This window comes from Trichechus manatus, unplaced genomic scaffold, assembly GCF_000243295.1.
Source record: "Trichechus manatus latirostris isolate Lorelei unplaced genomic scaffold, TriManLat1.0 scaffold00017, whole genome shotgun sequence".
Classification (NCBI taxonomy): Eukaryota; Metazoa; Chordata; class Mammalia; order Sirenia; family Trichechidae; genus Trichechus; species Trichechus manatus.
Window position 1 is genome coordinate 930,604 of NW_004443953.1, and position 27,718 is coordinate 958,321.

At 33.1% G+C, this 27,718-nt stretch overlaps 1 protein-coding gene across 4 annotated transcripts in view; it reads right to left on the reverse strand.

Annotated features, from left to right (window-relative positions):
• EPHA7 (EPH receptor A7) overlaps positions 1-27,718 on the reverse strand; it is a 222,564-nt gene that overhangs the window by 187,528 nt on the left and 7,318 nt on the right. For all 4 annotated transcript variants that reach the window (XM_004372402.2, XM_004372401.1, XM_012554410.1 and 1 more), the window contains exon 3: positions 25,979-26,648. In XM_004372402.2, coding sequence (XP_004372459.1) covers positions 25,979-26,648 — 670 coding nt within the window. The remainder of the gene's footprint in view (positions 1-25,978; positions 26,649-27,718) is intronic.

A 27,718-nucleotide genomic window follows, 5' to 3' on the forward strand; every position in this document is an offset into this window, starting at 1 on the left:
GCAATTAGCTTGATATTCCCTTTTCAAGAGTCAAAGTTTTTTTTTTTTTTTGCTTTGGAAGAGAATCCCTTTCACCATCATTATCATCATCAAAATTACTTGTTAGCACATAACTGCACATAGGATCAAGAACAATGCAATCTTTGTGTCCTACCTTATAGAAGTTAACTAAACAACTCGCTCATTGTTTAATCATTCCTCATATATTTATTCAGTGACTACTATATGCCAGGTAGGGTGTTAGATGTAAGGGATATAAAGAAATGTCATTATTCTGTAGCAACAGATAATCTAATGGGGCATATTACAGTAAAGCTGGAAGCCTGCCTGACCAGAATGTCTGTGGACTGGTGGGAAAGGGGGTGGGGAAGAGAGAGCAGGATGGTGAGATTAGGAAAGTCTTCCAGAAAGAGATGACAATCTAAGCAGAAAGTAACATAAAAAATCAACAAGGAAAAACAAAGCATTCAGGAAACCACAAATTATTCAGTGTGGTTGAATAAGGGGTGGAAAAAAAACAGAAATAATTAAAAAGGATTTTGAATCAGATGTTAAAGGATACTCTGAAAGCTATGTGAGAAGATTATATATTTTAATAAAGGTCATGGCATAATTAAATTTGCATTCTTAGAAAATCACTATGGAAGCGTGAGTGCAAAAAAGATTGGAGGGGAGCAAGACCAAATGCAAACAAATAAATGAGACTTGATATTCTCTAAAGCAGATATGACAAAGACTTAAACTAAAATTGTTTCAGTAGGATGGAAAGAGACTGAATAAGTTGAAGAGATTTTATGCAGGTAGAATCATTAAGACTTTTGGATCGTTTCCAGCCACATCTACTAAAATGGAAACACAAAGTAATGCTTAGAATAATAACAATTGTAACTAACATTTATTGATTGCTTCCCATTTGTCAGGCAGCGTGCTAAATGCTTTGCAAGCATCATCTGACTTTTATGCATGCTTATTATCTACTTCGCATGTGCTCCTACATTATGTGTATTAGATCGTTCAGTCTTCACACAACCTCTTGAGAAAGATACTGTTAATATTCTCCACTTTGAAAGTAGAAAACCAAGGCCTTGAGAGATTAAGTAATTTGCCCAGTCACAGAGCTAATTAGTGGTGGATCTTGGACTGGCACCTCTGTCTATCTCCAGCCTTGAAGAGATATTTTTAACCATTATATAATTACTTTAATAGGGTTATGCTGCCAATCTGAAAGATGTCTGAAAAACTCTCCTGTAAATGAAATACGCATTCACTCATTACAAAGGACACATAAAAATGAAGTTGCCTTAAGCTCCTCTTCATGAGAAAATAAAGAAGGAAAAAACAAACAGCAGAACAAAGATGGGAATCAGTGGGCTAGAATTTCAAGCCTAAAAATTATGAGCAACTGACATCAAAATAAATATAACGAATATTCAATTGTATTCTTCTTCAAATAAAAATGTGGATTCTTTAAAATTGTTCTTTCATTAGAATCCATGAGATCATAGTACTATTCAAAAGAAAGTTTGGGATGAAAAAAGAATACTCTTTGTAATTGAATAAAACAAACTATTGAATGTAAGAGGAATAAGAAAATTGCCATTTTGTAACTACCAATGTAATAAATAATTTCAGCTAGCATCATCAGTGAATGATAAACCATTGAGTGAAAGATTATCGGGAAACTGGATAATTACATGGTCTCAAAGTATCACTCCACCAATTACTGATTAATTACAAAAGCAAAAATGTATATTTGCAATATAGAGAACTGGTATATATAACCTTAACCAAGTCATCAAACTTAGCATCACAAAACTGAGACAAACTGACATAATGTGATGCAATGGAACATAAATTGTATCACTTACGTTGTATTTTTACCAACAAATTTAATTTGAATCTAATCATGCAGTAGCCAGAAAAATCTAGAATGCAGAAGAGTCTATCAGGTAACTGGTCTGAATTCTTAAACAATAAAATGAAAGTCTATAAAATGGAAAAAAAATCAGGGAAAGTTCTAGATAAAAAAAGAAAAAAATATGGCAGCCAAACAAAAGATGGTATCATTAAATGGATCACAGATTGAAAAAAATAAAAATCAGCTATAAAGAACCATTTGAGATGCTGAGACGAGTGGGTAATTAGCATGTGGACTATATGTTAATTTTTTTTATAAATGTTAAATTTCTTGGGTGTGAAAAATGGTATTGTGTTTACAGAGGAGAATGTCTGTTTTGGGAAGGTAATATGGTAGAATATTTTGAAGTTAAGTGTCTTAATGTCTATAACGTACTTTCAAATGGTTCAGAGAGGGGCGGTACATAGAGGAGGGAAAGGGGAAAAGACAGAAGGAGGGAGGAAGAGAAAGAAAGAGGGTAAGTGCGAGGGATGGTGCAAAATTTAAAAAACTGGAAAGTCTGAAGACCATCAGGGCATTCATCATACTATTCTTTCTACTTTTCTATAAGTTTGGAATTTTTTTTAAGAGGAAAAAAAAGTGTAAGGTAGAATTTAATTTCTCATATGGAGTTAAAAACGTATTGCTGGATAGTTAACATTATTAAGTGCTTTTGACAATCTATGAACACATGCAAATTTATCACTATCCTGAACAAATTTTTCACAGTTATTTATAAACAAAAAGCACTTAAGAAATGTTTGTTGAACTACTTAAATTGGTTTTATATTCCAATCATCTTTCCCCAACAATCATTTTAGTACTGAATTTTTGTTAATGCCAGTATTTTTGTTTTGTTTGATCTTTTACTCTGCATGCATTAGTGGCTGGGTGGCATAAATGGTTAAGTGCTGGACTACTAGCTGAAATTTTGGCAGTTTGTACCCACCCAGAAGCACCTTGGAAGACAGGCCTGGTGATCTGCATCCAAAGGGTCACAGCCTTGAAAATTCTATGGAACAGTTCTACTCTGTACACATTGGGCTACCATGAGTCAGAATCGACTCAACAAAGCAACTAACAGCAACTCTCCATGCAGTACTGAAGCACCCCTAATCTCCCTATATATTACTCTCTGTTTCATCATTTTCCTCAATAAAATGCTTAATATTTTGTGTCATGGACTGAATTATGTCCCCCCAAATATGTGTGCATCAGCTTGCCTGGGCCATGATTCCCAGTATTGTGTGGTTGTCCTCCATTTTATGACTGTAATTTTATTTTAAAGAGGATTAGGTTGGGATTGAAACACCCTTACTAAGGTCACATCCCTGATCCAACATAAAGGGAGTTTCCCAGAGGTGTGGCCTGCACCACCTTTTATCTTATAAGAGATAAAAGGAAAGGGAAGCAAGCAGAGAGTTGGGGGCCTCATACCACCAAGAAAGCAGTGCTGGGAGCAGAACGCATCCTTTGGACCCAAGGTTCCTGCACAGTGTAGCTCCTAGTCCAGGGGAAGATTGATGATGACGAGGAGCTTCCTCCAGAGCCGACAGAGAGAGAAAGCCTTCACCTGGAGCTGATATCCTGAATTTGGACTTCTAGCTTACTAGACTGTGAGAAAATAAATTTCTCTTTGTTAAAGCCATCCACTTGTGGTACTTCTGTTAGAGCAGCACTAGATGACTAAGACAGTTGGTAATGATTTAAATTGTCAACATATTAAATCTAGCCTAAAAGTACTTATACCCTGCTATGAGTATACTCCAATGAGAGCAATCCCTCCAGATTTCCCAGCAGGAACTAGCTCTCCAGAGTTTGGAAACTTGGATCTCTACTTTGAGGTCAAGAAAGGCCATACGGATATAAATGTGTGAATGGAAATACTAGAGTCATCGTCAATTGAAAAATTATTAATATGATACAACTGTCCAAGAAAAAAAAAAAAAGCAGACAACTGGAAAGAAAGAAAAAGAGAAACAGAAACAGAAAACACTTTCCAATATTTAAATAGGGCAACATAATTGTATGGTATTGCCAGGAACAAATTATAGCATCTTGACCTCTTCTTATATCAATGGTTATGCCTTGGTAGGACAAAGGAGAACCTAAGGGAAGTAGCCTGAACAGGGCAAAACTCAATCAATAATTTCCTCAGTCACAAAAGAAGAGGTATAAATAAGGAAGGATTTATGGCAGATCATGTTGACCTAAGAAAGCTACCATGAATAATGTTTATAAATATAAATAAATTACAAAATGAAAGAAGAAGGGATGGGAGGGAGAACTAAAGGGAGGGAAGCTGGTTAGATATTTAGCTAGCTAGTTAGAAGAGAAGAGTAATGGAATAAAATGTTCCACTTTTGTAATCTATGACTTCCTAATTTAACTTCCACCTACTTTAAAGGTAGAATAAGTGTTAAACTGTTCATTGTTTAGGAAATAGCAAACCTAAAACTAAGTATCTGTGATCTGAATTGTAGTTGGATTTTGACTCACACTGTAAGCTTTATACTTTGGAGCGTATCAGATAACATTAGACTCAATTTCCTTAATTATAAAATGGCATAACTAATTTTTTTAAAATTTATATGGCACATTCTAAATTATTTTAAATTATATAGTACAGTCCCCAGCTGTACAGAAGAAAGCAATTTTTACACTCAAATCCTTCCATCTCAGGATCTTTTACAACTGTCAAAGAAAGTTTCAGCTATGCTGACAAAGCAGTGCAGAGTAAACTGCAATCTATACATAACTTCAGAGATCGGAAGGCATAGAAAGTGAAAATCACCCACTTTTCCTGACAGCAAACATAGGCAAGCTCTCCAGAAATCCTTGACCCCAATAGCATGGTAGGAATCAGAAGTAAAATCAACCATGCCCTTAAACGGATGATGGTTACCTTTTCAGTTGCTGTGTGTGCTTTTGCCTGGCTACCTCAATAGGAAAAGATGGGAAATGTCAGACCACATACTGGAATTGCCAGTTTATTTTTCCCTTCAGATTGCCACAAAGAAAAAACAAGCAAAAAAACTAGCAACCTTCATGACTCTCAGTTAGAGATGCCACGATTCACCTAATGATTCTTCCATCGATTATACTACAAAGAACCTGTCCTTTTATTTTTTAACATTTTAAATAGGAGAAGTAAACAAAAGCATTCAAAACTGAATGTTGTTCATTTACCTTATTTTTGCATAAATTGTTCTGTGAAGATACAAAAGTATACTTTAGTGTAACATGAATCTAACCCAGCATAGAAAATTACTATGGAAAAAAACTGACATATTTTTGTTGGTGTAAATAAAAAAAAAATTTCTTTCACATTTAAAAGTATTAGCATTTCAAAACTAACCTTTACAAAATAAAAAGTATAATTTATTATTTTAAAGACAATAAACATTATGTCTATTTTGATAGCATATGTTTCCTACCAACCAAACAAAACCCAGTTGCCATCAAGTCAATTTCGACCAATAGCGACCCTATAGGACAGAGCAGAAATGCCCCATAGGGTTTCCAAGAAGCAGCTGGTGGATTTGAACTGCCAACCTTTTGGTTAGCAGTCAATCTCTTAACCACTGTGCCACCAGAGCTCTGCTTTATATTTCCTACAGAAGGGCTTAAAAATAAAATACAAAATGTAAAATTAAGAATTTAGTTGAATTATTCTTCAATTTCTCTTTGAAAATAAATAGAAATACAAATATTTTCATGGAAATAACTGTTTAACATTTGTGTAAAAGTTATTTATTAAATAAATTATTGCAACCTTCTACTTCACAGAATATCATGACCCTGATACTAAAACTCATTACTGTCAAGTCAATTCTGACTCATAGTGTCCCTACAGGACAGAGTAGAACTGCCCTATGGGTTAGCAAGGCTGTATGTAATCTTTACGGAAGCTGACTGACACATCTTTATCTCATGGAGAGGCTGGTATGTTCAAACCCACTGACCTTTCTGTTAACAGTCAAGCGCTTAACCACTGTGCCACCAGGATTCCTTGAACCTGATACTAGTTAGGACAAAATATTTCATTTAATCATAATATATGGCAATAATTGCAATCAATTATGGAAAAGGATGCTTTGACATTACAGTCTTAATTGAATTAAAACATCTTTGAAATTCGTTTTAAGACTTGTTCTAGCAAATCACAGTTTGTACTAACGTGGTGTGATTTGTTTAGCCATATGTAATAACCCTTTATTGGCATCAGCTACCACAGCTTTCTGACCAGAATCTAGGAACCCCAATTATTTTAGTGTTTGTTTGGTTCCTAAAAATTTGAAGTATATATCAGTGTTGTATGTGAAGACAGAACAATGTTGAGTAATATAGTACATGAATGCTATTTAGTGTCATACTGATCTTAGAAGTTTCCACCCAAACAATGTCTCTAAGAATAAACTAAGTAGTCCTATGAGACAACCCCATTTGGTTAAAATTATTCAACCAGAAATAATTTTAGAAAATTACCAGAGCCTCTATAACACCAAAATACACTGATTCACATAAAAGCCCTATACTGACCTAGCAGGACTGAACAGAACAGGGCAAAGGAGCTGAGACTTGTTGAACAGCAGCAGTAGATGACACTTTGGTTTCTAAACCTCAGTGTTACTAACCTGACTTCTGCAGATCATAATGTACAACTGGCCTTTTCAATTTAGATTTAAATACCTGGCTAAATTCATTAACCAGTGATTCCATGAAGCAAAATCCACTGTCTTTTAACCAATTCTTCCTTATTTTCCTCTATTACGGAAATTCGTTGAATGAGATATCTGAAGAAATCAAGAAATCCATGACAAATTACGTAAAAAGTTTAATCAAAATTATATCTGAACTCTACTCAGGTTTTTCTGATTTTTTTTTTTTTTAAATGAGGAGAAGACTAGACTGCGTAGATCATTTAGAGCAAACACATCTCCAGGATATGCAGCTCCTGTCATTTCTAGAGTGCATGTGTTTGTGTGAATTTGTGTCCACGGGATTTATCTCAAAGATTCTGTACAAGCAGACTATTTTAATCCAAAATATTTGAAAAATCAACTCAATTTAGTCTACTATCACTAGCAGCAACAATAATAATAAAAGTTATTAAGTTACTCTTTGTCAGGGTATTGCTTTGAAAATAACCAATTCACTGACTGAATTTAATATCTATATGTATAGATATTGCACATATTTCATAAACAAAGCTACAACTCTAAATACTTGCCTTTTATATATTTATCATCGTTAAATCCTGCAGAGGATAAAGTACTAATGAGAGGGAGAGGTATCAGAACTCAGTGACGTTACTGTCAACATGGATAATTACTCTTTGGTCTTTGAGCATCATTTTTACTTAGGCTGGTGCTTAGATTCAGACAAATGTGAAAAAATAATAAGAACTGACGAACACATGTTTAGTGTCTTTGTATGATTAGGTTCGGAAAGACTTCCAGGAAGAGATTTTGTGTACGATGTTACCTGATTTTAGTTACTTGTCAAAAAGAACTAAGAAGAAAATATCTTACTGATCAGATGCCATCTTTGTAGAACAGAAAACATGTTCACTCGTTTAATAAGTACAAATAAACAAGATTGATAGTGTGAACAAAAATCAGTACACAGATTTCAAAAATTTTACAACTGCTTATTTTCAGTTAAACATGACTGATGTCAATTAGATGCAGATCTATTCTGGTGATTCTCATGAAATCCAGCATGTCAGATACTCATTTTCCATGAAACTCTGAAAATGCAACACTAAGCTTTATCTTTTCCTCAAACCCTTAAATTCCACACATTCTTTAAAATTATTGTTTTATGTTTATCATAACTATTTTTCCAAACTTATCAGTGGTGATTTTTTTACTTATAGAGTACAGTGGCTACTCAGTATTGTTGAAGTAATGGATATTTATGACCGCTGGTACATTTTAACCCTCATTGTTGTGAAAGTTTCTTCAGAATAAGCAATGCACAATGCACAATTTTAAATATAATCCCCAGTAAGCAAAATGTATAAAAAATTTGATTTAGAGTCTAAGAAAGACTATTTGATTGTAACAGACATTACTAAACAGAAAGAAAACGAGCTTTCAGACAAAGCTTTACAAATGATAAACAAAATATAGCCTTTCTGTCTTGCTCTCTAATGAGACCAATCCATTTTTTACAATAATAAGGGAATATATTCTGCTTCATTATGTTTTGAATGTGAAGTGGTAACTCAGAATTGTCTTTGCAATTTACATCTTTTCTTAGCACAAACTGAACCTTCTTTTTCTGTGACTAGGCATTGTATTAGAGACTAAAGGAAGCCAAACAAGATCTTGTTCTGCAGGACTGTCAAGCTCTGCATGTAAAATGCCATGACACATAAATGAAAATAATTCAAAGTTAATTTGTGTCAAAATGGTAAATCTGTGGCTATTATGAAAATCAACTGCAAGTGTGGAATGGCTAGAGGATACATCCTTGCTTACTTGACCAACAAAAACAAACACACACACACACACACACACACATAAACACACTCCAGTCATCATTTGCTTTTGATTCGCTTTTTGAAGTGTCAGATAACATTATTTCTCAAATGACACAAAAGGGCTCCATTTACTATGCATAAGGTCAGTGAATATTAGCTTCATTTACACTTGGCTGAGAATTGGTCGGTGTCAACAGTAGAGGCTTAGTTCTTCCACTGAACAGGGTTAGAATCTGACAGAGAGCTGCCACTGAAGAAGATGGATGATCTTCCTTGCTGACCCTGCTCCCCCTAAAGTGTCACGGTTTGGGTCTCTTTATATCTGTACAACAAAAGACCCTCTCTGAACTTCCCAGTGGCCTTCAGCTTTATTGGTGCTAACGAGTCCAGACATTTTCATTGATTGGATTCTCTACCTTTTAAACACAAAAGCTTGCCCTTTTTGGCTAGCTAAACTTTGGCACAGATGTCTTTTTTGTAATTGCTTCTCTGCTGTCTGTTGGAAAGGATACAATTAGACAGGCAAGCATCATGTCAGCACAGAAAATGCTGAACTATTTATCTCAGTTTCCCAACACCATTTTAATGAAAGTGATATGTCATTTGCCTGTAGAAATTAACCCTTAAGTAATGCCATAGTATATTCCTAGGTAGAAAATAAAATCTCATGTCATTCTGATGACTGATTAATATGAAGACAACCGTTATTCAAAACTATTCAGTTCAACTATTTAGTTAGGAAAAAGTGGATCCCAGTCACTTCATACAAACAGTTACTGACTACCATATTTTAAAATGAATGTACCTATTCAGCATAACTTTCACAACTCTATTTTTGCTTTCTAATAGTGGCTGACACTGTGAAATATGGCTTTCTCTCTTAAAAAAATAAATAAATAAATATTTAATACCTAACAAAGATGCTATAACCATGTAATAAATTACATGTTGCTTTGAGGTCCTGGCTGCAGGCTATTTTATTATATTGGAGACCTGTTACTGATATTTGAATAATTTTATAGAAATTACATAACCTCAAATCCAAATGTGCAAATATTCATATATTGAAATGATGGAAAGTCTTACAAATAGATTTACATGTAACACATTTTAGGAGAAATTAACTATTTTCAGTATATATGAATGTATATCTCAGAAGTTCTAAATATAATGATACATAGCTGTAAACATTATTTATCCCATGTAAAATATAATTTAACATATTTTCATATCTAGAAGTAAAGAGTTAACTAATAAATATATGTATATATAAAATATCCCAATCCTCAATAGTAAAAGAGGGGATTATAAATAATAGTAGATTTTACCGAAAGTGAAGATGAGGATGCGTGAATAGGTTAACCCTTTTGTTAGACTGTGGACAAAATATAATTATTTTCATGTACTCTGAAATAAAAATTATTAAACCTATATTAAAAGATTCTAAAATTCTGCATATTCTTTTTAGTATTAATGCTTTCATTCGAGTTGACAAAATTAACAATGTAGAGTTGAAAATAATTATCAGTTAAAATTTCTGTACCCAAATATTTCCTTCAGGGTATATCATTAACCACTATCATTAAGATAAGTATACTTATTAATGTGGAGTAGCCCATTAAAGAAATAAAATGCTAACAGTCATTCAAGGAAAAACTGCAGGAAAATAATGCCCTCTTATTTTTAATACATGTAGATTATACATCAATGAGTTTTAATTTTTACTCTCTCAAGTAAATAGTATTATCCTAAAAAATTTCAAACATTTCAGGTATGTATATGCAAAGTAAGCATCAATTTTTAATTAGAATTATCTTTCTATAGAACAGATGGAACAAAATCAAAATTGTTTCTCTAAGATGTGAGGCAGAGGCACCAGAAAAAAAACTTCCTTTTTTTAAAAAAAAGAAATAAAACCAGTTGTTATTCTTATTTGATGACCATGGTGCTAAAAAGCTAAAATTGCCCTTAAAAATCAAATGAGTTCCTGCACACCTATGTTCACTGCATCACTATTCGCAATAGCAAAAATATGGAAACAACCTAAAAGGCTATCAACAGGTAAATGGATAAGTAAAATGTGGTACATACATACAACGGAATACTACTTAGCAATAAAGAAAAATGAGTTCCCGAAACATCTTATAGTGTAGAAGAACCTGGAGGACATTATGTTGAGCAAAATAAGTTTATAACAGAAAAACAAATATTATATGTTCTCACTTTTATGATATGCAAGGAATAGGTAAATACACAGAAACTAATGTTCATTGATGGTTACTGGGGATGAGGGGTGGGCAAGTACTCCTTAGGTAGTAGTCACTTTTTGTTTATGGAAATGGGAAGGTGGCACTGAATATGGTGAAGTTGGCAGAGCCTGACCAATGTAACTAATGTCAATAAGCTGTACATAGGGAAAAGGGATGAATGGGCAAATGTTAGGTTGTGTATGGTTTTGCAACAATAACAACCACCATAAAAAAAAGGGGGTGACTACAGATGCTGATACTAATTAGACATAAGCAATCACTTCACAGTTCTCTTGGTTTGGTGGCTTAGGGCCATAGTCTCGTGGGACAATGTATTCAACTGGCATAATATAGTCCTTAAAGTTCGTGTTCTACCTCCCAGTATGGTGAGTATCCTATCTTTACACAAGTAACACACACTGTCTACGTTTGCCAACCGTGCCCTCCCACCACGAGGTATTTTCATAAGTGCTGCTATGTCAATTTTTTTTTTTTACATGTTCCTGTAAAAAGATTTGGAACTGCTGGCAAACAAACATAGAAGGTGTGCATTATTTGTGTAAAAAAATGACAGTGTCTGGGGTCTTAAAAGCTTACAAGCAGCCATCTCAGATACAACTATTGATCCTTGTTCGACGAAACAAAAGAGATGAAAATCCAAGAATCAGAGAAGGAATTGCACTACAGGACTAACTGTCTACATGAACCACTGCCTTCTCCAGCTTGATGCCAGAAGAACTAGCTGGTGCCAGGCTACCAATATTAAACATTCTGATCAGGAACATAATAGAGAAATCCTGATAACTGTGCAACAGAACTCCAAATTCTTATAAAGAATCCAGACTTCAAACCTATTGTGTCTGGAGGAGTCCTCAACATTATGGCCCTGAGTAGCTCTTCAAACCCTGAACTGAAACTATCCCCTGAAGTCACCTTTACTAAGTAACAGTTTAGCCCAAAGAATAAAGACTGTCACCCTTGAGTACTGCATTACTTAAAAAAGAAAAAAAAAACTTATCTATATAAGACCAAAGGGTCAACAGCTATTTTAAAGCATAGATGAGCAGACTGGGGATAGGGAGATTAAGTAAACAAAAGTGAAATAACTGAACAGAAAAACGCGAATGCTGACAAAATGTGAAGAATTTAACCAATGTCACTGATCTGTATGTCTAGAAACTGTGGAATGCGAGCAGGTTACACTGTGTATATTTTCACCAAAAATAAAATTTAAAAAAAAATTGAATGAGTTCCTTATTCTGTGCAATCTTTGTAAAAGAAAAATGCCGACATGATTCCTTACTCTCCAGTTTGGGTCCGGGGATGGTTTTATGTGTTCAACTGACCTAAACAGTCTGTCTCAACATATTCTCATGAGCATGTCCGTCAATCACTCTCAACATTCTATTATACTCCACTCTGACTGGCAAGTGACAACCCGCTATCTACTGACATTAATGAATAAACAACCATGCCCTTTACATTTATATGAATAAAATTTATATCATTTTCCATGTAGATTAGCTTATACGAGAAAGCAGGCTTGGTTGTTGTTAGGAAGTGGCAAAAACGAAGTGGCTGCACTGAAAGTTTTGTGCTTAATGTGAACTCTGGTATACATCAGTGCTTTGTTTTTCAACAAGTCAGCCTTGTCTCAGCTTGCATCATATAAGCTTAGCTGAGCTGTATTCACGGGCTCCTGAATATTTATGTTGTCTTCTACAAACCTAACACGTAGTTTGTTGTCTATGCAAAAGAGTATATAATGACAGAAAATCCTTAAAAACTAAAAATCAGAAGTTGGGTCAGTATTCTAACCCTGTTCCCTCTTTAGCATTCACCCATAATCTGCCTTCCTGGCGGGAAAAACTATTTAAATTACTTCTACACTCTCATTTGTTGTTTGTCTCCACCTCTCTTACTCAGATTTTAAAAATGCCATAACAGAAATTGTTACAGCTTTTTGAAAAAAAATAAGGATTAAGAACTTTAACTGATTTGACATTCCTATACACATCTTGACTGAGTTCCTTTACAGTATTGACTGACAGTGATGATTCTGGCTTTATATAGTCACAGTCCAAATGTTACAGAAGGGGCCTTAAATCTTTGACATTGATCAAAGAGTGGTTTATTTTCATAAATCTATGAAAACAGGTTGGCAATCAAATGTTGAAAGTTTTAGGATACAGTAGATGGGGTTGCTGAGTCAGAACCGACTCAGCGGCACCCAACAACAACATTATTGTTTTAAACTTTTTATTTTTAACTTTACCATTTCACGTTTACATTATGAAATTCTTTTCTCAGATTAATATTGAAAAATTAACTTTATAAGCTTTTGTAACAAATTAATATCATGAATGATTTGAAGTAGTAAAAACTACATTTTCTGTTACTCCTAATTAAGAATTCTACAGGAAGGGTAAAAGGAGGAATTGTCGTTCAAAACAGAGAAATATGTCGCCATTAGATCAAAACTCTGCAATAATAATAATTAATAGTTATTAACAAAGTTCAATCTTTTTATTAATTTACTATTAATATGCATAACATTGAATTATATGAAACTGATGTTATGTGAGGAACCAAGAGTAAAAATATTACCAGCTATATACTTATATTTTAATAAATACAGACACAAAATGAGGAATTTAATTTAATTTAACTATTTTAATCCATTTAATAGATGAGAAAGTATATTCTAAAATGTTTTAAACCGAGAAATAGTGTAGAAGTTTCAGGTGGTAAATGTAAACCTATTGCCAAAGCCTAAGGCATGAAAGGAGAAGATGCAGAAAAAAAAAGAAAAGAAACCAGAGGGAGCAGAGATGTAAAAAATATCCAACTTACCACACTGAAGAATGAGGTATATTAGAAAAAAGGGATGAACAGATACACAGTGATAGCCTGGCTAAAAATCTTGAAAATCAATGACAGAGCCGTGTGAATTTAAGTGAGTGTTGATGCTGTTTTATTGGAAAAATTTGGAAAGGAAGGAAAATTATCAAACCATTAATGTTCAGCCCTGAAAAAAACAGTGCTCTTGTGCATAATGTTTGTGCAGAATAAACATTAAACAAAGTAAGAAGCATGGCTAAAATAGTGAACTTAACAAGACCCTGTCAGATCTCTTTTGCAAAATAAATACTGCCTCAGTATAATAAACCTGGAGCTACATGTTCTCCCCACTTCAGATCACAACCAAGACGTCTAAACTTAATTTTAAAGGTCAGTTTTGATAAACAGATTTCAGAGAAGCATGACTGTCACTCTGTCCTTGCAAGAGCTGAGGGACTAAGGTCTGAAGGTTTCTTAGACAAGATAAAGTCAGAAACTACATGGTTAAACAGAAGAATCTGTCTCCTCCCCTACCGTAGGTTTCTGATACTCTTAGAGGTGTCAACGGTTCTCATTTTAAAACACATTTGCATACAATAGTCATAATATCCAAAACATATGCTAACTGCTAAAAATCATCTTCTCAGGATCTGATAAAATACAGCAGAAATTTAGAGTAGGTAGAACAAAAAATCTTTTCTCTTCTCCTCTTAGACATAAATAGCTTTCACGTATTCCTTACGGCAGAGGAAACCTAAACATCTACTTGAAAAATAAAGAAGGAAAGGTTATTGTTTATAATTTTTTGCTTACTGATGTAAAATTAAAAGACATTACTAAGGTAGCTTTATTTTGTTTTGTTTTTAAAGATATGCAATAATCCAAGAATATTCTAAAAGAGTTTTCAGTTTCTTCTTAATTGTGAATTGAGACTTACACAGAGAAAAAAATCTTAACAACCCAGCATTTATAAATTAAGGGATTAGCATACACCTATTTAGAAATCTAAAAATGGGTTCAAGGAGAAAAATAAGCTTATTTTCTTATTCCATTATGCTGATTTATGGTTTTTTTTTTTTCCCAATTGGTGGGGCTGGGGTGAGCAGTATATGTGTTTTTGTGTATGTGTGTACATGTGTATGCACATTAAATTAAGTGCATATATATATATATATATGCACACATATATGTATGTTGTATGTATGTAGTGTTTGTGTGTAGTTGAAGTGGAAAGCAAACTAGAAAGAGTAAAAAGTACTGATTTTACTTTGGGATTTGTCATTAATGGACTGTCAGAGTCATAAATGAGAACATCGGTTACTCTGCTTATTAAAAAACAAACAAACAAAAAAAACCTCCAGTTTTTCTTTTATGATGCACAATGGGACCAGACTGTTGTGATCCATATGCTTTTTAATTGGCTGATTTTCAGAAGTAGATCGCCAGGCCTTTCTTCCTAATCCATGTTAGTATTGAAGCTCCACTGAAACCTGTTTAGCATCAAAGCAACACGTAAGCATCCACTGACAGACAAGTAGTGGCTGCGCCTGAAAGGCAAGAGTTTTACCACTGAATCACCACTACTCCCCTCAAAATAAAACTAGATAGTGTAAAATATTTCACTTTGTTAAAATAAAAGTAGAAGATGTAAAGAAATGTTTTTAAAATAAATTAAATTTATTGAACTCATCTACTAGTTTAAATTAATGTCATTAATTAATATTAGGTAAATTAATGCCATTAAGTATCATTTTCTACATGGAACTAGTTTAAATAATAATAGCAAATTATTATTAAAATAGATATAGATAATATAAAGCACTAGAAAATACAGAGTAGTTTGGGAAGTTTCTGATATCCAATTTGTTTTCCTCAAAACAAAAAACTTTTGTCATATCTACTGATTTCTAATACAAAAGTATTATTAGATGTATTCTACTGCTCCCTACCTATGCACAATCACCCTTAATATCTCCCCTACTCTAACTCTCTTTTAGAATAATATTCTTTAAAAATAAACAGGTAACATCAACATGATAGGCAACTGGCCATTCAACTTTAACAAATGACAAATGCAAGTATATAGTTAATAATTACTTCCAATTGCTCTTATACTTTATTAACAAAAGCATCGGTGCATCTGTCTCCACATTTAGGTTTTCTATAAAAACCAAAAACCAGTTGCACTCAAGTCGATCCCGACTCATAGTGACCCCATGTGTGTCAGAGTAGAACTGTGCTCCATAGGATTTACGATAGCTGATTTTTTCAGAAGTAGATCATGAGGACTTTCTTCTGAGGAACCTCTGGGTGGGCTCAAGCCACCAACCTTTGGTCAGTAGCTGACTGCATTAACTGTTTGCACCACTTAGGGACTCCAGGTTTTCTATAAAAGGCTGTAATTCACAGTGTTAATGGGTTCCGTGCAGCTCTGAGGTTACCACCACCATAGGTGAGGGGCTAAACTAGGTGTTAACTGGGTGACACACACGCTAAAATACAAAACACAGTATGTGTCATTTCCAAGCCATTTGCTTTTCTAATACACTGAAAGCAAGAGATCATATAATCAACAGTAAATTATTTAAATGAAGGAACCAAAGAAATGAATTAAAAGTCCACACTACATAAAATGTAAGCCATATGATTTTTTTTTAAATACTATACCCCAGAATGTATTTTCCATAGCTTTCTACTTATAGCATTCATTTATACCAGACATGGCTAAACAAATTAAACCAAACAATAAACTTTCCATATTTTTTTTCATAAGATCACAGGATTTGAGTGAAAAATTCACGTTCATTTCATCTTAGGTACATATTATTCTCAGTTTCCTTGAAATGCTATTAATTGGGACAAATATTATGACGTGTATCCTTGGATTCTATAACTTTCAACAAAGTTTATATTACAGGTAGAGAACAAAAAATAGTGTCTATAGCTCATTAGTTTGCCCTATACTAAAATTTGAATTGTTCTGCTACAGGATTTTTACAAAATCTCCAATTATGTATGCACATGACCTTCTACTGTGTCATGGTTTGAATTATGTCCCCCAAAAAATGTGTGTATCAATTTGGCTAGGCCATGATTCCTGGTACTGTGTGATTTTCCTGTATGTTGTAAACCTGCCTCTATGATGTTAATGAGGGAGGATGGGTGGCAGTTGTGTTAGTAAGGCAGGACCTGATCTACAAGACTGGATTGTGTCCTGAGGCAATCTCTTGAGATATAAAAGACAGAAGTGAGCAGTGAGACAGGGGGACCTCATACCATCAAGAAAGCAGTGCTGGGAGCAGAGCGCATCCTTTGGACTGGGGTCCCTGCGCCTAGAAGCTCCTAGTCGGGGAGAACGCTGAAGAGAAGAAGGCCGACAGAGAGAAAAAGCCTTCTCCTGGAGCTGACACCCTGAATTTGGACTTTTAGACTACTTTGACTGTGAGGAAATAAACTTCTCTTCATTAAAACCATCCACTTGTGGTATTTCTGTTATGGCAGCACTAGATAACTAAGACATACTGTCTAAGTATTAAACCTATAAGAATATTCAAATTACGGCATCCATCCAGAAAAATAATTTTTGAGGTATTTTGCACAAGATGGACTAATTTCACTTTACTTAAATGTAAGGAAAGTTGAAGTAAAAGGATTTTCTAAAATTTGCCTCTCTGATTTATGCATCAGTTTTTTATGTACATAGAAAAAGTTTCAAATATATAGTTGGGTCAAATTCCTGTCATTAAAATAATATTAATATCATTTACACAAAATAACTATATTATACAAAATATCATCATAAATCAAATCTTCCACAGATTACTGATAACTACCTTAGAGGAAATGGCTAGAAGTTGGATACAAAAATCAAATTAAATGGGAAATTTTAAGTCATATTGATTTGTATTACTACATTGCCTGCCAGAAATTGATAAAAATTTAAACATCCATTAGAAATATAAAAGTGACACATATACTTGCCAATGCTAGATTAATTAGAAACTTTCTGAAATCATATACTAATCTTATAAATCATGGAAAAATAAATCAGATACATTAATTTTGCATTTACTCTCTTTTTTCATTATCCTATTCTCCCATCTTTTCTTCTTGTTGTCCTTCCTTAGTCATTGAATAGTTACTATGTTAAATGCATTATGGGTACATGAAAAGACGATTAAAGATTAGTAAAAAACAGTATAATTTTAAATGAAGCCTAAAATGTTCTAGTAGGAAATTGTGACATGATTCTAATTTTAAATATCACAATGATATATATCTCTCTCTCTCCGTCTGTCTCTCTCTCTATATATATATATACAGACACCAAGAAACTGATAACAGTAGTTGCTTCTGGGAAAAGGGACCATGCACATTACCCATTCAAAAATATCTTAAAACAAGTATTATGTGCTTCTGCAAAGTGAATAATTTACAAGAGTGTAAAAATAAAGGTAATACAGATATAATTCAAATATCAGAAATGCATTTTGATATACTACTGAGTTCGAATGATTTCCAATTTATAGAATTAAGTGTAATATTAGTTCATAGGTTGATTCAGGTTTTGTGTCTATTTTTTTTTTGTTTGTTTGTTTTGCAATGCAAGCTAATATCTACCATATATAATTTGGAACAAAGACAATATAATCTTGCAACAAAAGTCACTTTCCCATATAAGATAAACACACTTTAAGGCATTCTTTTTTTAGAAAATGCTATCAGGCTTTTGTATTGCTCTCTTTGTCAAGATATAGACAACTATAAAGAAGGCAAAATGCCTTTCATTTCATTAGAGGAGGGATACAAAGAAATTGAAAAGAAAAAGATACACAAAGGCAGTCACAAATGAAGAATGAGAATGGGACAATAAATGAATATAAATAGCTATATTATTTTCAGAGAAATATTTTTTTCAAATCTGAAGCTGACTCCTCCTCATGTTTGCTAATTATTTTCATAGCAGCCTGCTGTATGCTGTGAGGAAAATGAAATATAAAGGATTCCCATACTCACAAAATTTAAAACTACTCATAGGGACTAGCCATACACAACAAGAAATTAGTGATAACGAATCCAAAATAAGAAAATATTTGCCTTGAAAAGGAATAGTATATGAGTAAGTCTAAGAAATGTGTTAAACATTTATTGGAAGACTGACGAGGTGCAAGTACTGTGCTAGGTACTATGGTGGCTAACAAACTACCTTGGTTGTTAAGAAGCTTAGAAGCTGTAAAGGAAAATTATAAATAATGGTAATATTAGAGAGCATGTGATGATTCCCATAATAGAGGATCAAAGTATTTATCAGTATTCAAAAGGACAGATTGTCTAACTTGGGTATAAGTGGTATTTAATTTGAACTTGTAAGGAAACGCAGAATTCCAACAGCCTGAGATAGCCTAGGTGAGACCTTATGAACAGGTATGATGACAGAAAAAAGCACAGCATGGTTAAGAACCAGGAGAATGGTACTATCATCGGTATTTGGAAGAGAAGTCACTGAACAAGTTAGAGAAACTTTTTAAAGGATAGGATTAAGAAACAAAAGGTAATAGTGAGAGACCATGATGGTTTATTAGCTTTTCTGTTTGTTTGAAGCCAAACGTTGAATAACGGGTCAATGTAGAAATACTTATGAGTATGCTTACGGTAAAGTGAGAGACCAGTACCAGGCTGGTGGAGAAGGGATTTCAAATATAATAAACATAAAAATTAAAATGAGATAAAAATATCAGGGCCAAATTGGAGGGATTTAAATGCTAGTCTAAGAAATAAGGAATTTTTTATTTGTAATTAGGAGCCATTTGCACTTTCTGAATAATAAAGTGATACTAAGTTGTATTTTAAGATGTGCATTCTGACTGCCATATGAAGAAATGAATGAACTGGAGCAGAAAAGAGAACTGCAAAGCACATGAAATATTTAAGATGTTGGAAAAGGCAGAGACAGAAATATTTTGAAATTACTATAAATTAAAGAAAATGCTCAGATTTGTATCATCTTTCAAAATGTCCTGAAAGAATATTTTTATAAAGGACTTTGTGATTGATAAAATGCTCGACTAAAAAGACGTGGTTAAGCTGTCGGTAAGAGCCAGGACTCTGGAGCCAGACTGTTTCTATGTGATGGTGAACCCATTCTCCCTGTGCCTCAGTTTCCTTACAAAAAAATATGTATATACATCATATATATAATGCAATACTTCGGTAAGAGTATTTTTTTTCTCTTTTAAGTTGGGAAATAATAGTGTCTATCCATTAGATTGAATAAATTAGTAACACTTCCCCCTAAAACGAGCTGCCCTCAAGTGCATTCTGACTGATGGTATAACTGTGCTCTATAAGGTTTTCAATGGCTCATGTTTCAGAAGTAGATCACCAGGCTTTTCTTCTGAGGTGCCTTTGGGTGGGAACTGCCAACCTTTTGGTTAGCGGCTGAGCATGTTAACCATTTGCACAACACCTCCCTATAAGATTAAACACATCAATCTACGTGAAGCACTTAAAACAGCCCTTGGCACCTATAATAACTAAAAAGCAAACAAAATCTATGATCTGTATTTATTAAATGCCTTGGATTTTCCCCCATTTATACCATTTAAACTATACCTGCCATTTACTACTGCTCTATCAGCTAAGCCTTGTGTTTTATACAGAAGCTAAAAACTTAGATTTGGGAGATAAAATTCAAGTTGTCTCTTCATGATGTACCAGGTTATTTATAACCTATATGGTTAAAAAAAAAAAATGTTCATGATATTTTAACAATCACAGAGAGAACAAAAGATCACCTACAATCACATCACTCCAATACAGTCGCTGTTATATTTTATATCCCCATCTATTTTTCCCTAGGCATATTTTTGCACAATTCTAAATATCAGTGTATATAAAATTTTATTCTTTCTTCTTCTTTCAGAATTATTAATACACAATTCAAAATTTCTGTATAGTATCATTGATATTTTAAGGACTAAACTCAATCATGGTAATGCACTTTAATTTACTTATCTATTCTTCTAACACTGGATATTTAAATTATTTCCAATAGTTCAAATTATATGTAATTCTAGGGGGAAAAGGTTATGTAAAGTGTTCTTTTCTTTTATTGAAATGTATCCTTAGGAATACGATTAGTATCTCGAAGGATGCATAACTATTTGTGACTTAAGAGATATATATTCACTTATTCATTATCATAAGATTTCTTTACTTAGCAAACTCCTTGTTTCATTCTTAATAATAAGATAATAGCAAGTATTCATTGATTATTTGCTATGCCCCAGATACTATTCTTAGGATTTTTACACACGTTATTTCATTTAATTCTGACCAGAACCCTGTGAGGGAGATACTATTTTTACTAGCCCCATTTTATACTTAAGGAAATTAAGGCTTAGAGAAACTGTCCTAGTTTATATACATGGTAAATTGTAGAGCCAGAATTTAAAATCTCTGTGGCTCAAGAATCTGAGCTATTAAATTATCTTGCATATCTGTGAGTGTGTGTGTTTGTATCTGATTATAAATACTATATACTATAAATACTTATTTTTTATAAAAATTGATGGTATAAACTGCACATTAATCTTCTGTGAAAATGAAGCATGGTCTTCAAAAATCTAATCAAGAAACACTTATATTTTCATATTGTTAATTCTATAAAAATGGAATTTTTTTAATTTACTGAATTATATATATTACATATGCATAAATTATATAATACTAAAATAATGACAGACCATGTTAAGTTATTCATATAAAACATTAAGAAGCAACTATTAGGGATATTTCTTACAATAAAAATTAGTAATTTATGATATTTCAATTTACCTTTACATTAACTATCAAAAAAGAAATTTCTTAATCTGATTTAACTAAAAAAATTGCAATTAAACTATAAAAATAATACAAGCGTATCACATGTCTAGTTCCGATACAGGTGCATAGAAACTGCACTACATCCATGGATTTTTTACAATTAAATGACCACATATTTCATCATCCAAGTTAGAACACTTTTGAAAGTAGAAAGAGGTAGTGTTAATAACTATTCTAAGACAACAAGCAAAACAATTATCCCAGGCAAACTGTGCATGTGGTTTTCACCTTGCTCAGAATAAGATTTCGTTAGTTCTTAAGTAACCAAAATCCATTGGTTGAAGTCCAGGACAAATTTCAGGCAAGTAGTGTGGTGTAATAAGGAAAAAAGACTTGAACTGGAGGCTTGGATTCTCATCCAATTTTGTTACTTATTAATGTCTCTATGCTTCAGTTTCTTTGTATGTTTGAGAGACAGACAGAGAAATGTGTTCTTAATAATGAACATGACTGTTCAGTATAAATTGCAAATTCCACACACGAATGCAAGTTATAATACTGAGCTTTACACTTTAACAAATACCGTTCTACTTTCTGAATGGAATCAAACTGTATAAAAGTTTCAAATATACTTCAGGATCCAATTTTCTCTGTCTTCTAAAAATATTTATACAGGCAAAAAGATAATACAGTGTGCTCTCAATTTTAAAAATGACTATACTTTTTTGTAAGAAAATATATTGGCTAGTTTGCATAGAAGTTGTGACATAACTTACAAGGAAATTTTTAAAAAGGACTTTTGACAATAAAAGCATGCTAACAGACTGGAATTATGTTCTGAATTATTATGAAGCACTATATTAAAGAATTAGAAGTTCTCCATAGATGAATAGGCTTGAGTGGTGCTGTTTCTCAAACTTGAGTTATTTTTCAAAATCACAAAGAATAGAAAGCTCTTACATCAATGAATCAAAACTGTAATCAGTTTCATAGTTGTTCATATTTCATGTTCTCCTCACATGTGGAAAATCCTAACACACATTACAATGGGCTGCCACTCCAGAAAGCCAAGTACCCATATATACTAAGCTTTAAGTGGCTAACCACCCTTATTTGGCTCAGGACTCCTTCGTATCCTCTCTCAAAGACATTGGTTTTCCTCAACATGGGAGTAGAATTTGTTTTTAAACTCTTCACAGGATCATTGAACGGAAACAGGAGAAATATTTAAAGACAGGCCTGGATTGATTCCAGAAGCAAGTACTCTCAGCAATGCATTGGAGTTATGCCAAGAGAGAAATCGTTTTTGCAAATGAACATAAGTGTCATAGTTAAGTATATGAAAAACCAAACCAAACTCACCGCCATCGAGTCGATTCTGACTCAGTGACAGGTTAGAACTGCCCCATAGGGTTTCCATGGTTGTAAACCTTTAAGGAAGCCAACTGCCACATCTTTCTCCAGAGGAGAGGCTGGTGGGTTTGAACGGCCGACCTTTCGGTTAGCAGCCGAGCACTTAACCACTGCACCACTACGGCTCCCATAGTTAAGATATTTGATGACTTTGTCAACATCACCAAGGTTAAAAATTAAGAAAGTTATGCCATAAACAATTTACTTGATTTACATCAATGAGCACATCTTCTTTCAGTTGAACCATAAGGAGTCACCTTTAATTGACACCTTTAATTGGGTTTTGTTTTTATTTTAATGAACTCTCACTGTTAATACATAATTCCACCTATTACAAAAACAGAATTAATGTAGATGATGGTGGAGCAATTTCACTTTGTGTTTAAGTAATTTAGTATATTTTGTAGGTGACAATAATTTTGGGACTCAAATGTGGTTTCAATTCTTGAAACCAAAATAAATGAATGTGAGCAATTTTCATGTTACCATATTTAATGAGAATATTTTGTTCATTTGGAAGAAACTGGGATCTTTTCTTCATGGTAAATGTATTTGTACAGAATCCAAACAGTTAACGACCCCTTTTTCTTACTAAATTCTTTACTTAGAAGTGCGGAATTCAAACAGTTCCTGTTTGCTTTTTTCTTATTAACATGTAAATGTAAAAATCATTTGAGTTAAATTACACAAAATGAAATAAAAAATACTGTAATTTTCTTTAAAATGATTAAACCTTAAAGCAGCAGGGCTTTTAATGTCATTTCCTAGTCTTTTCTCAAATTTAATTGTACATTTTTGTACGGAATGCTGCTTTCTTTCTTATTTTTCCCATTTTTAATAGTGCAAATAATTCCACTTTCACATCATTCAAGATCTGCATATTACTTAAACTGACTGTTTTTACAGGTAAAATTTAGTTCTGCGCTCTTAAAATATGTTAATAATAGTTATTGTTGCATTCACCATGATTTTCAAGTTACTGTTAACTGTGAGTCAATAAGAACATCGTACTTCATTGAACTAATTAGTTCACTAAGAATATTTCTATACTTACCCAGTGGAATACCTTTCTGCCTACTTGTAGTGATAAATCGTCATCAGTTTTTGATTCTCACATACATAGAAACTGAAGGATTTTCTACTCAATTAGAAATTCTGCCAGTGAGGTATAGGAAAAGAGGACAGTATAGACAAGTTTGACTCCTTCAGGGGGTGTCAAATGAGGCTGCTAAACAGACCGATAGGAACTAAACTTACAGCATCTCCATTCATTTGATCAGAGTTAACTTCATAATGTCAGATATGATACAGATGATAAGTGAGCGTTAGGCCATAGGTACTCTGTATGCTTAGCGACCATCCGCTTGAAGTATTTAACTCTTCCAACAGGGCCAGGAAAGTGTACTTGCTCAGTTACTACATTTAATCATTTAAGTCCAATAGAAATATAATGCAAGCCACATAAGTAATTTTTAAATTTCAAGTAGCCATGTTAAAAAGAGTAGAAAGAATTCATAAAAATTAATTTTAATAATATATTTTAATTAATTCAATATATTAAAAATATGATTATTTCAATAAGTAACCAACATAAAAATTATTAATGAGATATGTTACATTTTTTTGTATTAAGCCTTCAAAATCCAGTGCATATTTTATACTTACAGCACATCTCAATTTAGAATGGTCACATTTCAAACTAAGAAACAGAATAATATTTGTTAGGATTCTCCTTGTTTCTTGATAGAGACTAGAGCAATATCATCGCTAAGAGCTCAGGCTTTAGAGCTAGAATGTCCTGAGTTTGAATCTAAAGTAAGACATATATTACTTACTCATGTAACTGTAAGTAAGCTATCTATCCTTAACAAACCCAATTTCCTATTATGTAAAATAGATACAATATGATACCTACCTCCTTAAATGAGTTAATATATGTGAGGTACATGGAAAAGTGTCTGCACACAGAAGCCATCAAAAAATTTTAGTTGTAATTATTGTTACCTATAAAACCAAACCAAACCCATTGTCACTGAGTCGATTTCGACTCATAGTGACCCTATAGGACAGAGTAGAAATTCCCCATAGGGTGCCCAAGGCTGAAATCTTTCCGGAAGCTGACTGCCAAATCTTTCTCCCGCATAGCAGCTGGTGGGTTCGGACTGCCAACCTTTTGGTTAGAAGCTCAGCGCTCAACCAATTGTGCCTCTAGGACTCCTTTTATTAGCTGTAGAGCCCTCTAAAGTAACTAGGAATTGCAAATATAAAACCATGCTGCTGGCTGAGGAGTTCAAAGAATATATAAAAATTATGTTTTTGGATAGCGTTATATTTTATAAGTTTAAAGAGACACAAATAATGTAATCTAATTATAAGATATTTTATAGGATACCCACAAACAAATACCTATCAATTTTGAAGGTTCAGGTGACATAGTATTAAGCAGAAGAATATTAGCCAATTATTATGACCGCACAATGTCATACATGAGAAAATCTAGTTTCATGAAACAAAGAAAAAGATTTACTACTTCAAATGTTATTATTGTTTCAAAACAAAAAGAAAACTCTGAACTATGTATTAAAATAACTAAAACTTTACTTTGGCCCATGTCCACAAAAATGTGGTCTATTGTCAAGTGACTTATCAGAAAACTATTCATTTTATTATTTAGCCCAGAAAAAAAAAAAAGAAATATATATATATGTGTATATATATATGGCTTTGGCACAAGTAACCTCAGAGATTTATTAAGCAAAATTTGATTATTTTAAATCAAAGTTTTAGTGCTCATAAAAGATAATTGTAAAACTTTGGAAATGTATTTGTAAATGCACTGTCAGTCAGTAGAGTTCTACTTTTTTCTGCTGCTCACAGGCCCAGACAACATAGGTTTAAAAACATAAGGAATTACGTCTCCTTAAATCTTGATTAATAGTACCTCAGTCTTCCCAGACTAAAGTTTACCTGTCCAATCTCTTCTCTTAAACTTCAAAGCACAATGCACAACTGTTGACTTCCATATCATGCATAAGGCTATTTAAATTTTAGCAACAAATATCATTATCATCAATATTCATTGCATACCTTTAGTGCAGAGACCACCGTGGGCAACCATTGTTAAGTTTGCCTAAAATCTACAGAATCGGGCTGCTGGTATAAAAAATACTCAACGTTCAAATTATTATTATTACCTAAAATGTCAGATGTTAAAAAAGAAAAAACAAACCGCAAATCAGAATTTTAACAGTTCACATTACTTACGTTCACAAGTGTCTCCTTTTTGCTGGTAGCCGGCTTTGCAGATACACTTTCCGATGGGCACTAACCATTCTCCTTCTGCACTGCAGTGCATCCTGGGGGAGTTTTCTGCCTCTTCCTCTGCACTGCTGACACATGTCCCTCTAACTTCGACTAAAGAGGAAAATTCTGAACCAGTCACTGTATCTGGAAAGATAGCTAAGTTCTCAATAATGGACCAGCACTTCTTGTAGTACACTTTGACAGAAACCAAAGCTATGCAAGCCCCCACATCCTGAAAGGCAAGATAGAATCCTTTTTTGGACAAAGGTCCAATCTCTCTCACCTCAGTGTTTAGCTTCATCTTTCTTTCGCCAAGGTCACCCTGTGTAAAACTTTCATCTGCAGCAATTGTGTCTATTTTTACATATAGGTTTTCTCTTATATTCCTGCCAGTGTCATAGTCTGTTTCATAATAGTACAAATTAAAGGTTTCCTTGCAAGTTCCCAGTACTCCAGGAAGACTGTTACAATCCCTCAGGGTAAATTTCAATTCTACAAAAATCCTTTGTGCATTGCCTTTCGAAATCCAGTTAGTCCGCAGCCAGTTGTTTTGGTTGGGTTCCATAACCTGGCACACCTGGTATGTTCGTATCGGAGTGTAGTTCTCATCCAAACCACTAATTTCTTCCCACTGTAAAATGAATAAAAGGTTATCAATCATTCAGCAAAAAATAATAGTTTGTAATGGTAAGTGTGTGAGGAATCTTTAGTATAGCATGAATGTGGATCTTTGAAGTCATTAATTAGGCTGATTCCTACCCTGACACACACTGTAAACAGAATATAGGATTCAGAGTTCAATTTCATCCTGGTGGTGGAAAATCATTTAGATTGCTTGCATTGTTTGTGCATACAGTATGTATTTCATTTTGTTTAATATTTCTTTGATATAGTGTTTTCTTTTCCCATTGCTTATGTCTACATTCTCCATTGAGATTATAAAGTTCTATAGACTAAATTTACAATTATTTAAATTACCATTTAAAGCATATACATATGGATATATGGCAGAATTTTTGACAACTTGGTTGACATTTTAAGTGTCCATATTATACTTAAACTTAATGTGCCTAAAACATCAGGAAGAAAATACTAAAAATAATTTCAAATGAAAAAGCATTATTTGACATTTTGATTTTTATAATGCAGAATATTTTATAATCTCAAGATGAAATATAAGGGAGTAATATTTTAAAGAGGTATTTATTTATTGCAGTGCTATATATATTGTACATAAAGCCACACAACTATAAATAAGTACTTATAAAAGTGTGATTCATCTTTATATATAATTTACTTTCAATAGGCAATCAAACGTACACAGTAAATTAGCATGCTGATCATACTTGGTGACAAGCTTTCTGACAGGAAAAAACATCAGATGTTTAAAATTATCCACTTATATACTGATACAATATATACTATAAGTAAACCTATATCATATATGTTAAACAAAAAGAAAAAAATAATTTTAGCAGAACTTGCAACAATTACAAAGATTATTACACCATGTATAATATTACCTATATCACTCATTAGTAAACAAATTCATTTCACCCTCATAGTCTTTAAAGCCTAGAATAACAGTTATCCCTTAAATAGTTATTTAGGTCATTTATCACCACTATTATTAAATGTCCCATTTGACATTTATGATGCTTTAATAGTGAAACTGTCAACTATTAGTATTCATTTCCCCAA